The 17,084-nt window shown below is 42.9% G+C and overlaps 1 protein-coding gene across 3 annotated transcripts in view; it reads right to left on the reverse strand.

Moving 5' to 3' along the window:
• LOC147584535 (uncharacterized) overlaps window positions 1-17,084 on the reverse strand; it is a 59,747-nt gene that overhangs the window by 6,405 nt on the left and 36,258 nt on the right. For all 3 annotated transcript variants that reach the window (XR_015250711.1, XM_086705766.1, XM_086705773.1), the window contains exon 4: window positions 2,002-2,140. Coding sequence is in view for 2 of the 3 variants with exons in the window: in XM_086705766.1 (XP_086561892.1) it covers window positions 2,002-2,140 (139 nt within the window). In the remaining variant the exon portion in view is untranslated. The remainder of the gene's footprint in view (window positions 1-2,001; window positions 2,141-17,084) is intronic.

Here is a 17,084-nt window from a genome sequence, read left to right on the forward strand (position 1 = left end):
CATAAATAATGCCAGAAAGGGGGCGCCTGGGTCGCTCAGTCAGTTAAGCGTCTGACTTCAGCTCAGGTCATGATCTCACGGTTCACGAGTTCGAACCCTGAGGCGGGCTCTGTGCTGAGAGCTCAGAGCCTGGAGCCTTTTTCAGATTCCGTGTCTCCCTCTCTCCCTGCCCCTCCTCTGCTCACGCTCAGTCTCTGTCTCTCAAAAATAAATAAACATTAAAATAGAAAGAATGCCAGAAGGAAGTGGGAAATTCCACCTGGAAAGGCAGGCGTCCCGGAATTCTTGAAGGAGGCTGTGTCATGGCTAAGTCCCAGGAACTGGCCTGGACAGCCCAGGGGTGTGGCTGACCTCATGGGTGGCCCAGAGGTCACCACCTCTGTCCACAGGTCTGATGCCCCACACCCCTCGGTGGGACTGGAGTCTTCCATGAACCTCTCCTCAGAGCTGGCCAGAGCTGTGGGCCTCACGCACTCACAGGGAGAGCTGCAGGGGGGAGCCACGCGGCTGGAATCTGGAATCTTCTATCTTGTGATTTAATTTAACAGTGTAACAATGAACTTCAACCTAGAAATACAGCTTTTTCACCAGTCTCTATGCATCTATATGGTCCTGCGGTGGTCCCAGGGTGGAATGAATGGGCTGGCTGCAGTCAACTGCCCCCCAGAACACAGGGAGAGGAGTCAATACAAATTGGCAGCCAGAGACCAGCTCCTGAATGACAGAAAGGCGGCAGGGAGTCGAGCCTTTGTTCCCCGTGTCCTAGGACACCACCACCGGTATTGTTCTGAATGGCACGTGAGCAGGGGCCCTTCCCCGCCGGGCACGGGTGGCGGAGAGCACAAGCTCTGCCATCAGCAGGCCTGTCAGAATTTGAGGCTAGCATCTTCTGTGTGGTCTCACGAACTCGAGACTTAATCTATTCCGCTTCAGCTGCCTGTAACGCTCCACGACCAGGGTTTCTGTGAGGATTAGGCGGCATAAAGTATACGCAGGGCCCGGCTCAAGAGGGGCCGATCCCCTTTCTCTGTGGCTTGAGTTCACAGACCAAGTTTGCGGGGTCTGGCCAGACCTACTGTGCTGCTCCTTCAGGGCCCGAGCCCCCTGTGCCGAAACACAGTCCCTGCCGGCTCCCCATCCCCCGGACCCCACACACTCGGCCCTTCCTTCCACCTGCAGTTGTCTCTCTCCAGCTCCTCGGCACCCACAGCCGTGAGTGAGCTGCTCCAGCCACGCTCCAGTAGACAGCCCGACAGCATCTCCCCGCTCCGACCCACCCTGAACCACCCAAAAGCCACCACTCAGGACATAGGAACAAAATATGTCCCGCACAACGGCAGAAAGGTCAGAGCATAATCTTTTTCTGCGACAAACTGGACAGGACAGTATGCAGGAGAGACACGTCCGTTTTCCAGGAAGCCTATGGCTTCAAGAGGTCTGAGACCCAATCTGGGCTTCAGATCTACCAGACGACGGAAAAGAAAAACCAGCAGGATAAATCTGCGGGGAAATGTGAGTTGGTTTTTTGGATGAGCAGTAACTCTGGGGCTCTGTCTTGACTTTTTTTTTTTTTTAATTTTTTAAATGTTTATTTATTTTTGAGAGAGGGAGAGAGAGAGAGAGAGACAGAGTGTGAGTAGGGGAGGGGCAGAGAGGGAGACACAGAATCGGAAGCAGGCTCCAGGTTCTGAGCTGTCAGCACAGAGCCCGATGTGGGGCTCGAACTCATGAACCGTGAGATCATGACCTGAGCTGACGTCGGACGCTTAACTGACTGAGCCACCCAGGTGCCCCTTGACTTATTTTCTATCTGTGCATGTCCGTCCTGGAGGCCAATGGGGTGGAGAAAAGGGCAGACCCTGGATGAGAGACAGTCTCGGCCTCTCCACCTGTGTCACTCACCCCAAACCGGGTAAAGCAGTCATATTTGTATTTGGGGCTTGCTTAAGTTATTCTGGGGCACAAAGCAGAATTTTACCAAACCTCTTTCAAGCCTACTACCTGTTTCAGAACAAAAGCTGCTGGAGGAGCCAGCCTGTCTTGTCCGGGATCATGTCTTCTGTGTCTGCCCCAAGGCCTGGCACCTAGCAGGTCCTCGGTAAACGTTGTGGAGACTGAACTCCTCCGGTCTGCCGTGGATCTGTGAGAAGAGAGATAAGGCAGGTAGACATTTCGAACTCCAATCCTTGGGGCTTCAAACCCAGAGTGATGGAGCCATGTACAGGAAGGTCCATAGAGCTATAGGGATTTGATAAAATGCAGGGTGGAGAGGAGATCTCTCGGCTACTAGATTTATTTGGATCACTTATTCACTCGCTTAGATAAGGACAACCACTTGAAGGATTAAAAACAAAAACAAAAACAAAAAGACATAGTCATGCCTCAGACAACAGGTTTTTGGTTCTTCATAAGCACGAGAGAGAGAGAGAGAGAGAGAGAGACCTCAAATTTTGGAACCTCCAGTAGGATTATGTTCCAACCCAGCCTAAGCCAGCCCTTCCAATACAGTTGCTAACCACAAAGAACCCAGCTGCCCGCCGCTACGATACTACCCAGGACGCTACCCACCGGGCACCCAGGATGGCGGTATTTCAGACATTCCCAGTCCACTGGTGAGTGGAGCCTGTTCTGGTCCCTCCTACTGGGTGAGGAAAAGGTGAGCCCTGAGAGGCATGAAATATAGCCTCTCTTCCTGATGGCCTCCATACAGCCAGTCTCCCATCTGGCCCTTCAGGATGGTTTCTGACCTGGCCTTTAATTCTGTCTACATCTTGTTGAGTGTTACCTGTAGTAGAACATGTATCTGGCAACACGTAGGACAGCAGCATGTGTTACAAGGAAATACTCCTCAACAGAAACCATCTGGAAGGCGGGACGTCTTTGTTCTTGAAAACTACAATATAATACCACCCTAAACTGGCAGGGGGAGGCAGAGGGTTATGTGTATGAGGGGAGAAACAATTGAGTGACAAAGCCAAGACATGAATACCATGTCTCAGCAGTTAAGTCTGTGAGCAAAGTCCCTATCAGATCCCCGACACGGGCAATACGCCTGCAGACTGAGCAGCTGCCACCAAGAGAACGTGGGGCCAACGTGACATTTAGCTCTCCTTTACTCCCAACTAGTGCAACATTCTCTAGACAGGCCAACTCTTCCTAACAATGGTAGCAGAAACGCATGCTAGTTTTTTAAGTTATGTATTTATTTTGAGAGAGAGACAGAGAGAGTGTGTGTATGCATCCACAAGTGGGGAAGGGGCAGAGAGAGAGGGAGAAAGAGAATCCTAAGCAGGCTCCATGCTGTCACTGCAGAGCCCAATGCAGGGCTTGATCCCACAAATCATGAGATCGGGACCTGAGCCAAAACCATGAGTTGGACGCTCAACGAACTGAGCCACCCAGGAGCACCAGTGCATCCTAATTTTAACCTCTAAGAAGTGAGTAAACATGGGTATCTAACAAGACTTTAGTAACTAATAATTCACAGCTTCTGAACTTATTTACGCTTTTCAAGGAATCATCTCAGAAAAACTTATGTTTTAAAATCCAGATCGCTTGCTTCTCCCTAACTATCCACAGATCACTTGTGGCTTCAGCATTGAGAGTTCTGTGTAATGTCCACAGGCCCCTGTTTCTCCTGCCCCCACCCATGAAATGTAGGTGGCACCGTACCCCCCCCACCCAAACATAACAAGACAAAACCCAATGACCCAGCAATGGGCCTCCAACCAACTCCAGTCAGTTGCTGAACAACTTTGTCCCCTTTGTGGTTAAGAACATCGCCTGCCTCCCCTCCGTGGCTTCTGCTCTGTTAGGCAGCTTACTTAAAAAAAGAAATTTTTTTTAATGTTTATTCTTGAGAGAGAGAGAGAGAGAGAGAGAGACAGAGAGAGAGACAGAGACAGAGACAGAGAGAGACAGAGCACAAGCAGAGGAGGGGCAGAGAGAGGGGGAGACACAGAATCTGAAGCAGGCTCCAGGCTCTGAGCGGTCAGCATGGAGCCCATTGTGGGGCTCGACCTCACAAACCATGAGATCACGACCTGAACCGAAGCTGGCTGCTTAACTGACTGAGCCACCCAGGTGCCCCTATGCAGCTTACTTTTAATAGCCCAACCACGCCCTCAGACACAGTATTCTTGCCTGCCCTGCTGCTCCCCTCTGTACTTGCTTGAACAATTTGGAATGGAACTGGGTACGGCAAAAAGGTAAATATTTTGAAGAGAAGGGAAAGGAAAGGAAGGAGTCGGGCCTCAGGACTAATGCAACAAAGGACCTGACTACTTCCAGATTCTTCCGTTTCCAATCTCCTCTCCCACCTCCTCTGGTGTCCAGTCCATTTTCCTAAGGTTAGCTTCCTTCACCTGGTTGGAAACTGGCCATGAGCCACTCGCACAACATACAGCCTGTCATGAGAGAGGGATTAATCTCTTTCTACAGTGTATGTGCACACACACACAATCCTAGACAAGGATTCTGAGTGACCTGGCCTTGTGCTAGGGTCTGCATGTTTGAGTCCCCTTCTCCCCAGTTCACATGTTGAAATTCTAACCCCCCAAAGTGATGGTATTAGTAGATGGCGACTTTGGGAGGTGGTTAGTTCATGAAGGAGGATTGTTGCCTTATCAAAGAGGATTCAGAGAGATCCCTAGCTCCTCCCACCACGTGAGGACACAACGAGAAGTCTGCAGCCTGGAAGAGTGCTCTTACTTGCCCACCCCCCCCAGCACCCTGATCTCAGACTTCCAGCCTCTAGAATTGTGAGACATGAATTTCTATTGTTTATAAGCCATCCAGTCTGTGGTATTTTTAGCAGCCCGAACAGAGTAGATACTCGGTAATCAAGACAATCAGGTTTTGTGCCCATTTCCATGACTACTGGGTATTATGATTGAAAGTACCGATAAAAGGATGTGGAAGGAATGGAAGGTAAATTCCTCCAAAGAAAAGGGGGGGGTGTTGTTTCAAGATGAAAAGAAGGGTGATTACAGGCCAAAAAAAATGATGCCCACTATACCTTCCTTAACCAGAATCTTTCTCAAAATACACTGCTTAAGATTGCTATGGCCCAAAGTGTCCCTCAGACAACTTCCTGTGACTATTCTTCTCACACTCACAGGTGACATTCATATCACATTGTTCCAGAGCCCAAGACAAGAATGTTTTAAAATCTCCAGTTGTTCATTATATGTGCAGACACAAACACACACACACACACACACACACACACACACACACACACACACACAGTTGTATTTTAAAGTTGTATTATAAAACCCCCCACAGGGATACCTGGGTGGCTCAGTCGGTTAAGCATCTGACTCTTAATTTCGGCTCAGGTCATGACCTCGTGGTCATGGGATCAAGCCCCAAGTTGGGCTCCACACTTGAGTGAGGAGCTGCTTGGGATTCTCTCTCTCCCTTTCTCTCTGTCCCTCCCCTTTATCATGCATATGCTTGCTCTCTCTCTCTCTCTCTCTCTCTCTCTCTCAAAATCAATCAATCAATCAATCAATCCACCCGTCCCACAAATTATTATCACTGTTTATACAATCAAAGTTCATTTAGGCTTACCTGCATATTTTCCATTTTATTCTCACTTTATTCCTTCCATTTTACACGTTCCATCTGGAATCACTATCTTCCTGCCTAAAGTACATGCTTTAGAATTTTCTTTGGTGTGAGTCTATCAATGGAAAAATCTCTCCATCTTTTTGTTATGATTCTAGATTTTATGTTTGTATATTTTATTTCTTCTTACTCTTAAAAAAGTTTTTTTTAATGTTTACTTATTTTTGAGAGAGAGACAGAGAGACAGAGAGAGAGCACGAGCAGGGGAGGGGCACAGAGAGGGAGACACAGAATCCGAAGGAGGCTCCAAGCTCCCAGCTGTAAGCACAGAGCCCTATGTGGAGCCCAAACCCACGAGCCATGAGATCATGACCTGAGCCAAAGTTGGACACTCACCTGACTGGGCCACCCAGGTACCCCTATTTCTTCTTACTCTTGAAGACTATTTGCGTGGGTATAGAATTCTATGCTGGTAGAATTTTATTCTTTCAACATATGGACCTCATCACTTTACTGGTCACTAGCTTCCATGTAATTGTTGAGAAGCCAGCTGTCACTCTAGTAGCTATTCCTTTGTTGATAACCTTTTTTTCTGTACCTGTTTTGTGATTTTCTCTTTGGTTTGGTTTTCTGTGCGTCACTGTGAAGGGGTGCATTTCTCTCTGTTTACACTGTTTGGCATATGGCGGGTCCCTTAAATCTGTGGTTTTAGTTCTAGAAATTTATCAGCAATCATCTCTTTTAATTTGCCTCTATTCCGCTCTTTCCCTCTTCTTTTGGAACTGTTTTTACACTTATTTTAAGTCTTCTTACACTATCACTTGTGTTTCTCATCCTCTCCTGTATTTTTCCTTTCTTTTTTTTTTTTTTTTTTTTTTTAAATTTTTTTTGAACGTTTATTTATTTTTGGGACAGAGAGACACAGAGCATGAACGGGGGAGGGGCAGAGAGAGAGGGAGACACAGAATCGGAAACAGGCTCCAGGCTCCGAGCCATCAGCCCAGAGCCTGACGCGGGGCTCGAACTCACGGACCGCGAGATCGTGACCTGGCTGAAGTCGGACGCTTAACCGACTGCGCCACCCAGGCGCCCCTATTTTTCCTTTCTTTAATTAATTTGTTTTTTGTTCTTTCTGTACTGTGGTTGAGAGAATTTCTTTTGATCTATTTTCCAATTTACTAATTCTCTCTTCAGTCTGATCTAATGTGCTAATAATCTGATTTACTGAATTCTTAATTTAAATTATATCATTTTTAATTCTAGACATTCTATTTGGCTCTTTTTTAAACATCTGCTATATCACTGTTCATACTTTCCAATTTTTTGCTGATAAAATTGACCTTAATAAGAGTTTTATAGTCTGTATATGATAATTCTGATCTTTTAAAATCTATTTATGTTATATCTTTGAGCTGGTTCTTGCTCAAAGTGTCTTATTTCCTTTTATGTTTAGTTTTCCTTGAATGCATGCTGGCCACTGTACTTAAAAGTAAGATGTTTTTAGAAATAATTCAAAGCTAACAAAGATAAAGTTACCTTCCTTCAGAAAGGACTTTTGTTTTCTTTGCTCATCACCAGTCTGGGATCACCTTAATCCAAGTTCAGGGCTGGAAGTTGTTTTGGACCAAGGTGATGTTAACTCAGGCTGCAAGGCTGAGGGGTGGGGGAGGGAGGGAGGGAGGGAGAGGAAGAAGAAGGAGGAAGAGAAGGAGGAGGAGGGGAGAAAAAGAAAAGGAAGAAAAGGAGGAGAAGGAGGAGGGGAAAGGGAAGGATGAGGAGGAATGAAGAGAAACTGAATAAAGAAGGAATCACTTTTGATTCATCATTTTGAGGATGAAACCAACCAGGTACCAGCTTAATAGGTATACGGAAGAATGGGTATCACACTTACATCTTGAGCTGCAAATCCTTGTCTTTAATTTCTGTTTCCCCTGTCACAAAAGAGGTCCTCACAACTACAGCTCAGACAGCAGTTGTTTCTTCCATAGTAGCTAATGCCCTCAGAGTAAAAGTTGCTTTGAGTGAGTAACTCACATTTCCAAGATTTCGCCTTGGTAATTCTTCCCTAACAACTAGGCTCCATAGCACTTTAAAATTGTAATTTTGGGGTGCCTGGGGGGCTCAGTCGGTTCAGTATCTGACTCTTGATTTCAGCTCAGGTCATGATCTCACGGTTTGGTGGGTCTGAATCCCGCTCTGGCTCTGTGCTGACAGTGCAGAGCTTGCCTGGGATTCTCTTTCTTTGGCCCTCTCTCTGCCCCTCCCCCATTTGTTCTGTCTCTCCAAATAAATAAATAAACTTAAAAAATTCTTTTAATTGTAATTTTTATATTTCATCTGGAGTTTTGATTTTTCCAAGAAGAAAAGCTAATCAAAATTTCCTACCTAAGCATTTCAGGAGGTATTATTATATCACATGTTAATAACAAATGTCAAAGCATAAATTATAAAAGTAATCTGAGATACCATTATCAGAGGTATATTATTAAAATTAAAGTTATAGTAAACTTCTTTTCAGAATTCTTTGTATGCATACATCAACATTATTCTATATAAACCTATGTTACTAGCTAGTAACTTCTGCCCAATAGGATCATTTTCCATGTTACTATAGATCTCACCATTTATAATGCTTGGATAAGAACCATATCTAACACTTACTGAGGACTTACTACGTGCATGGACTTTCAATGTAATTAATTCATTTAATCTTTGGAACAACTTTCTGAAATAAATTTTAATAGGTTATGAAGCTATTGTAGAGATTTTAAAACATTTTCTCCATTAGGAAAAATAGGCAAAAAAGATATTAAATAATGTGATCAGAATCACAGAGGTAATAAGTGGTAGGGCCAGATTTGAATTCTGACAGACTGACTCCCAAGACTCTGCTTAATTTTTTTTTAAGTTTATTTATTTATTTTGAGGGTTTGGGAGGGGCAGAGAGGGAAGGAAGGAGGGGCAGGGAGAGAGAGGAAGAGAGAATCCCAAGCAGGCTCTGCACTGTTAGTGTGGAGTCTGAGGTAGGGCTTGAACCCGTGAACTGTGAGATCATGACCTAAGCTGAAATCAAGAGCTTAACTGACTAAGCCACCCGGGCATCCCTGAAGCCTATGCTTGTAAGAGCTGTGGAGTACATAGCATTTCACTGTATTCCACTTAATGTATTAAATCAAGCCACATACTCATGGATTATTAAATTATTCAAAGTCTGTTTTGCTATTACATAAAAATAAGTTAAAACAATTCCTTGCCATACATCTTTATGTACTTATTTACCTATGTCCTCAGAATAAATACCTGCAAAGAGAACTGCCATGTCAAGACTATACATGTTCAGGGTCACCTGGATGGTTAGTTAGTTGAGAATCCGAGTCTTGATTTAAGCTCAGGTCATGGTCCCAGGGTACTACCCCCATGTCTAGCTCTACGTTGAGCTCTGCGTCAAGCCCCATGTCGGGCTCGGCATCAAGAGTGGAGCCTGCTTAAGACTCTCTCTCTCTCTCTCTCTCTCTCTCTCTCTCTCACACACACACACACACACACACACAAAGAGTGTATACATTGAAAATTTTAGATTTTGATACATATTGCCAAATTGCCCTCCAGAAAGTTTTGCCAATTCACAGTCCCTCCATCACATCAATTTTATAAAAGTGCCGATTCATTAGCAGCATGCTTTTTAGCCCTGAGTTTTGTTAATATTTCCCTTCTTTGATGCTCTGAGCATTATTCTCTGCGTTTCTTTCCAAACTGTGCTTCTGAACTGTGACTGTCTGGCGGGCTATCTGGATCCCTATGTATTGCATTTCCTCTGTTCAGCCTTGACTTTGCTCTGCTTTCCCCCCCTTCATTAGTTTGTCCCGTGGAAAGTTCATCATGCTGGTTACATTTCCTTTCAGGACAGAAAGCGGTCTTTAGGATGCAGGATTATTCAGAGTCTCTCAAACCACATTTTCTGGTTAGGATGCAGTTACCTGAGTGACAAAGACATTAATTTCAAGGCTGAAAGTATTTTCTCTCTTTATGCTCCAGAATCTGCTCACTTCCTCTCACCTTTCTAATCAAAGAAACTGAATGACTGGCAGTATCTCAGCAGTTTTTTCCAAGCCTGTAAAGTCTTCTACTTAACAGTGGGCGGGCTTTAGAGAATGCAGATTGAAATCTGTTGCATTACGGAAGGTGAATCCACAACCCATCTAAGAGCTGTGTTATTATGGTCAAACAACTTCAGTCTAGAGACTGGAACAGAATTTTCGAGGTAATTCTCCTTCCTCCCTTCCTTCCTTCCTTGTTTCCTTCCTCACACATTTCTTTCTATATCATTTTAAAAAAAGTTTTTATTTGCTTATTTATGGGGGGGGGAATAATCAGGGAGGGGGGGCAGAGAGAGAGGGAGACACAGAATCCGAAGCAGGCTCCAGGCTCTGAGCTGTCAGCACAGAGCCTGACGTGGGGCTTGAACTCATAGACCGCAAGATCATGACCTGAGCCGAAGTTGGACACTTGACCGACCCAGCCACCCAGGTGACCCCCAAAAGAACAATTCTTAAAATTCCACTTCTCTCTTCATTCTACTTCTCTCATATATTCCATATCCTTCCCCCTTGTATTTCTCTCTCAAATTTCCTCCCTACAGTTTGTCTGTTACCCCTTATCTTTCCCCTTTTCTTCCAAATCTGCAACTGAAGCTCAGAGACTACCTCTAAAAATGGCAGATTTCCTTGGAGGGCAAAGGAGAGAGAAAAAAACTGAGCAGAGGAAACTGAAAAACAAGATCCTTCTCCCATGGAAGGCAATGGAAATGCTAGAAAATGGAAAAAACTATATGCTAATAATCATTTTTCATCCCAGCAGAAACACAATGCACGGTGTTTTAACAGGAGTCCAAGTATTTTCTGGTCCTTTCCTTCTGATAAGCTGATGAACAGGAGTGATAATATGCAGGTAAACCCTGTGGCTGGGTGGGGGTGTCAGGACAATGAAGTGACCAGGTGTGATTTCCTGACTTGGGGGAGACAGGAGAGTTACACTTGGCTGTCACCGATATCAGAGCAAGCCAATGCCACAGTGCCAAAAAATGTTAGAGATTAGAGAAAGGAGTCTCAAAGGTCCTGAGCTTATCATGCTCTAAACTCTGTTCTTTGGAACACTAGGTCACATTTAGATAGTTGGGGGGGGGGGGGGAGGGAGGAAGAAAAAGAAACTATAAACTAAACTATAAATCAAACAATATTCCTTACTACAGGATCGCTCTGACATGTTATATGGTAATATGAATTACATATCTCCATGAAGAAGATATGAAATGTTGCTTTAATATATTTTTCATTTTTTTAAACATTTATTTCTTTTTGACAGACAGAGAGAGACAGAGTGCAAGCAGGGGAGAGGCAGAGAGAGAGGGAGACACAGAATCTGAAGCAGGCTCCAGGCTCTGAGCTGTCCAACGTGGGGCTCGAACCCATGAACCGGGAGATCATGACCTGAACTGAAGTTGGATGCTTAGCTAACTGAGCCACCCAGGAGCCCCAATATTTCTTAATTTGACCACAGGACTCTTCTCCTTCTGGAAGCCCTAATTTTTACAACAAAATTTGGGTAAGAGTGGGTATATTTGTATTTCTGTCTTCATTTTTATGGATGAGATGCTTTATAGCTCCACATGCTTTATTTGGTAACAATGCACACAGTGACTGTGGGGGGAGCTGTACAATAGGATGCAAGGGGTTTCTTTATGTTTAAAATTTTGTAAGGCATTAAAGATTTGAATTTTTCTAAACGCCCTTTAAGCTGACTTAAAAAAAATACATGCCAATCATAGAAAATTTATAAAATATATGTGATCCAGAAGATATGGAAAATCTTATCAAGAAGAGAGCACACAATTCCAGGATACTGAGTTATCCAGAAATAATCCTCTTAACGTGTTGTGTATTTGTTCTTGTGTTTGTACGTAATACGATGTGAGCATGTGAATGTGTACACATAGGTTTTTAGCAAAATTAGGGTTATAATAGTTATGACACTTTGCATCGTTTCAACACATTATTTTTAAGGGCTATTCCTTCATTTGTATGGCTGAACTCAATTTATTGAACTCTTTCCATGTCAGCAAATACCTATCTCTAATCTTTCACTGTTCTAAGTAACACCATGATGACCATCTTGTATATAAATCTTTGTTTTTACTTCTGCTTAATTTTCTCAAGATAAATACCCCAAACTGTAATTGCTACATTAAAAACTTTAAAAAAAAAATCTGCTACACGTCACCACACTGCTTTAGAGAAAGATACATGATACTTATTGCATAGACCTCATTTCATGTTAGCACATGAAGGATGCTCTCATCTATTTTAACAGCTGCCTGGCATTCGCTGTATAAAATGAACTACAATTTTTTAAGTTTATTTATTTATCTTGACAGGTGGGGAGAGGCAGAGAAAGGCGGGAGAGAGAGAGAATCCCAAGCATGCTCCATGCTGTCAGTGCAAGAGCCGACGTGGGGCTCAATCCCACAAACTGTGAGATCATGGCCTGTGCCAAAAATCAAAAGTCTGACGCTTAACGGACTGAGCCCTCCAGGCATCCCTGTATTACAAATTTTTAAACCAATTGTCTATTGATGGACATTTGTGTGATTACCAAAGAGAAGAGAAGAGAAGAGAAGAGAAGAGAAAAGAAAAGAAAAGAAAAGAAAAGAAAAGAAAAGAAAAGAAAAGAAAAGAAAAGAAAAGAAAACCATTTCACATGTGTACAGAAATATGCAGACCATGTTCTTAAAAGCAGAACACTCTGCGAGTGTTCTGCAAGATGAACAAACATTTCTAACACATTTTAACTTGATAAACGAACGATGTCTTGCAATACAAGTAGTACATGATGCCGAATGTCACATGATCACAACTGAGCCAATGGTTCTTCTCTCTCTCACTGCGGGATTGTGGGTGATGGTCTCCCACGCTCAGATGCTTGGCCTCAGGCTGTAGTGTTTGGCAGAAATCAGTGATTTTTCAGAAGGTTGGAAGGTGCCCACAACTGGAACTAGTGTATTTTTTGTCACTTCAAAGCACTATGGACAGTCCTTTGCTTTTCCACCCAAGAGCAAGCTTAGGAATGCTTTGCTTCATTCTAGGTCATTGGACAGGTTCCTTGTTAAAGTTGTATGAAAAAAAAAAAAAAAAGATTCCATTGAGCCAATAGATAGCAGTGTTTCTGTTAGTGATCATGAAAAGTCAATCTCCACAATAAACCCCCTCTTTCTTGTCTCCCTCACACCAGCCACGAAGGTTTTCTTTTTTTTTTTTTTTATTATTATTTTTTCAACGTTTATTTATTTTTGGGACAGAGAGACACAGAGCATGAACGGGGGAGGGGCAGAGAGAGAGGGAGACACAGAATCGGAAACAGTCTCCAGGCTCTGAGCCATCAGCCCAGAGCCCGACGCGGGGCTCGAACTCACGGACCGCGAGATCATGACCTGGCTGAAGTCGGACGCTTAACCGACTGCGCCACCCAGGCGCCCCGCCACGAAGGTTTTCAAAGGTAAGCGTAGGTTGATTTATTTTTCTTTATATTTTATATTTTCTTTATTATTTTGTATTATGTTACAGTATTGTAATCATTTTTATATGAATATTCTTGGGTTGTGGAACGAATCATCTCAGTTTCCATTATTTCTTATGGGGAAATTCACTTTGGTATAGTAGTGCTTTGGATTACAAGCATGTTTCCGGAATGAATTATGCTGACAAACCAAGGTTTTACTGTATTAACAAAATTCCACATGGAGATTGTGCTGCTTTATATTCAAAACAATAATAGTATGAAAGGGCTTGTTTCCCCTGTTTAAGTGCAGCCCTTGGTAAGAACAGAATGCTCTGGCATTCTGTGTTGGCAAATTATTAACAACTGGACTTCCAGCAAGAAAAAAACTTAGGTTTAGCTCTCTCCCTCTTCTCCTCTGTTATTCGTTCATTCATTCATTCATTCATTCATTCATCTTAAAGTAGGCTCCATGCCCATTTGGGGCTCCAATACAACACTGAGATCAAGAGTCGCCAGCACTTTTCATAGAGCTAGAACAAATAATCCTAAAATTTGTATGGAACCACAAAAGACCCTGAATAGCCAAAGCAATCCTGAAAAAGAAAAGCAAAGCTGGAGGTTATCAAGATTCTGGATTTCAAGCTATATTACAAAGCTGTAGTCATCAAGAAAGTATGGTAGTGGCACAAAAACAGACACATAGATCAATGCAACAGAAGAGGAAACCCAGAAATGGACCCACAACTATATGGTCGACTCATCTTCAACATAGCAGGAGAGAATATCCAATGGAATAAAGACAGTCTCTTCAGCAAGTGGAGCTGGGACAGCGACATGAAGAATGAACCTGGACCACTTTCTTGCCTCAGGCACAAAACTAAACTCAAAATGGAGGAAAGACCTCAATGCGAGACTGGAAACCATCACACCCCTAGAGGAAAACACAGGCATCAACCTCTTTGACCTTGGCTGCAGCAACTTCTTACTAGACATGTTGCCGGAGGCCAGGGAAACAAAAGCAAACATGACCTACTGGGGCTTCATCAAGATAAAAAGCTTCTGTACGGCAAAGGAAACAATCAACAAAACTAAAAGTCTACGGAATGAGAGAAGGTATTTGCAAAACACGTATCTGATAAAGGGTTAGCATCCAAAACCTATAAAAAACGAATCAAACTCAACACCCCAAAAACAAATAGTCCAGTTAAGAAATGGGCAGAAGACATAAGAGACATTTCTCCAAAGAAGACCTACAGATGGCTAACAGGCACAGGAAAAGATACTCAACATCACTCATCATCAGGGAAATACAAATCAAAACCACAATGCAGGGCACCTGGGTGGCTCAGTCGGTTAAGTGTCAGACTCTTGATTTTGGCTCACGTCATGATCTCACCATCATGGGATGGAGTCCTGGGTCCAGCTCCATGTGGACAGCCCAGAGCCTACTTGGGATTCTCTCTCTCCCTTTCTCTCTGGCTTTCCCCAGTTCATGCTCCCTCTCTCTCTCAAAATAAAAACAATAAACAAAAACAAAAACAAAAACCCACAATGGGACTGTCAACCTGTCAGAATGGCTAAAATTAACACAGGAAACAAGAAGTTGGTGAGGATGTGGAAAAAAGGGAACCATTTTACACTCTTGGTAGGAATGCAAACTGGTGTAGCCACTCTGGAAAACAGTATGGAGGTTCCTCAAAAAGTTAAAAATAGAACTACCCCAAGGGGCACCTCAGTGGCTCAGTCGGTTAAGTGTCTGACCTCGGCTCAGGTCATGATCTCGCAGTTTGTGGGTTCGAGCCCCGCGTCGGGCTCTGGGATGACAGCTTGGAGCCCGGAGCCTGCTTCAGATTCTGTGTCTCCCTGTCTCTCTGCCCTTCCCCTGTTCATGCTCTGTCTCCCTCAAAAATATTTAAAAAAAATAGAACTACCCTAAGACCCAAAAATTGCACTACTAAGTATTTGCCCAAAGGATACAAAAATACAAGTTTGAATAGCCACATGTACCCCAATGTTTATAGCAGAATTACCAATAATGGCCAAACTGTGGAGAGAGCCCAAACATCCATCAACTGATGAATGGGTAAATTAGATGTGGTATGTGTGTGTGTGTGTGTGTGTGTGTGTGTATAATTAGAAATAATATATTAATGATATTATTACATGTAATAAATATAAATATATTTATAAGTGATATGACATATAAAATAATATAAATAATATAATAATTATAAAATATATACAATTGAATATTACGCAGCTATCAAAAAGAATGAAATCTTGCCATTCACAATGATGTAGATGGGGCTACAGTGTATTATGCTAAGCAAAATCAGTCAGAGAAAGGCAAATATCATATTATTTCACTCATATGTGGAATTTAAGAAACAAAACAGACTGATGAACATAGGCAAAGGGAAAAAAAATTGGGAGGCAAACTATAAGAGATGGTTAAATGTTGAGAACAAACTAAGGGTTGATGGAGGGAGGAGGTGGGGTATGGGCTACATGGCTGATGGGTATTAAGAAAGGCACTTGGGATGAGCACTGGGTGGTACATGTAAGTGATGAATCACTCAATTCTACTCCTGAAATCAATATTACACTGTATGTTAACTAACTAGAGCTGAAATAAAAATTTGAAAAAAAATTGTCACATGCTCTATCAACTGAGCCAGCCAGGTGCCCCTCTTCTTGCACTTTAAAGGTGGCATTTTCACATGTTCTTGAGAAGGCTGCTGTCACATTTAGCTTTATTTCTCTAGATGTAATGTATTATTTTTACGCTTAAAAAGTTCTTTTTAATGCTTATTTATTTTTGAGAGACAGAGACAGAGCACGAGTGGAGGAGGGGCAGAGAGAGAGACAACAGAATCTGGAGCAGGCTCCAGGCTCCGAGCTGTCAGCACAAAGCTCAATGCAGGGCTCAAACTTACGTACCGTGAGATCATGACCTGAGCCAAAGTCGGACACTTAACCGAGCCACCCAGGTGCCCCTATTTTTATGCTTCCTAACCTTCATTTATTCCTTTTTAATGTTCTTTCTTTCTTTGTGTAGATTCAAGTTTCTGACCAAACCATTTTCCTTCTCTCTGAAGAACTTATTTTAACATTTCTTGCAAGGGAGATGCACTGCCAACAAATTCCCTTAATTTTTGGTTGTCTGAGAAAGTCTTTCCTTTTCTCTTTTGAAGATACTTTCACAGCACACAGAATTCTAAATTGGTGTGGTGATTTTATTTTTGTCTTTCTCTCTCAACACTTCAAATATTTCTCTCCACTCTCTTGCTTGTGTGGCTTCTAAGGGTAAGGTGGGTGCAACTGTTATATTTGTTCCTTTTTAGGTAAGCTTTCCCCCCCTTCAAGAATTTTTCTTACTTTTTGAAAATTCTGTAGGTTTAATATGATACGTGTAGCTATAGTTTTTCCTTTTTATGGTTTTTTTTTTTTAATTTTTGCATTTATCTTGCTCTGTGTTTCTGAGTTTTGGATCTGTGGCTTGGTGTCTGACATTGATCTGAAGGAAATTCTCAATCATTATTGCTGTAATGCAGTAATGCAGCAACATCCAACAATGCTGTTGGATATTGTTGGATATTCCGTTCCATTTAAAAAAAAGGTTTTTTTAATGTTTATTTATTTTTGAGAGAGAGAGACAGAATGTGAGTGGGGGAGGGGCAGAGTGGAGGAGACACAGAATCCCAAGCTGTCAGCACAGACCCCAATGTAGGGCTCAAACCCATGAACTGCATGATCATGACCCGAGCCGAAGTTGGACTAACCAACTGAGCCACCCAGGTGTCCTTCTGTTCCATTTTTTAAAGGCTTTTTTTTTTTTACCCTGGTTTTTCATTCTTAACGTTTTTATTCTCTCATCTTCAAGCTCAGAGATTATCTGTTCAGCTGTATCCAGTCTATTAATGCCTACTACTAGGCATTCTTCATTTTCATTACTGTGAATT

Source organism: Puma concolor, chromosome A1 (assembly GCF_028749965.1).
Source record: "Puma concolor isolate L17-30 chromosome A1, mPumCon1.1.hap2, whole genome shotgun sequence".
Taxonomy (NCBI): domain Eukaryota; kingdom Metazoa; phylum Chordata; class Mammalia; order Carnivora; family Felidae; genus Puma; species Puma concolor.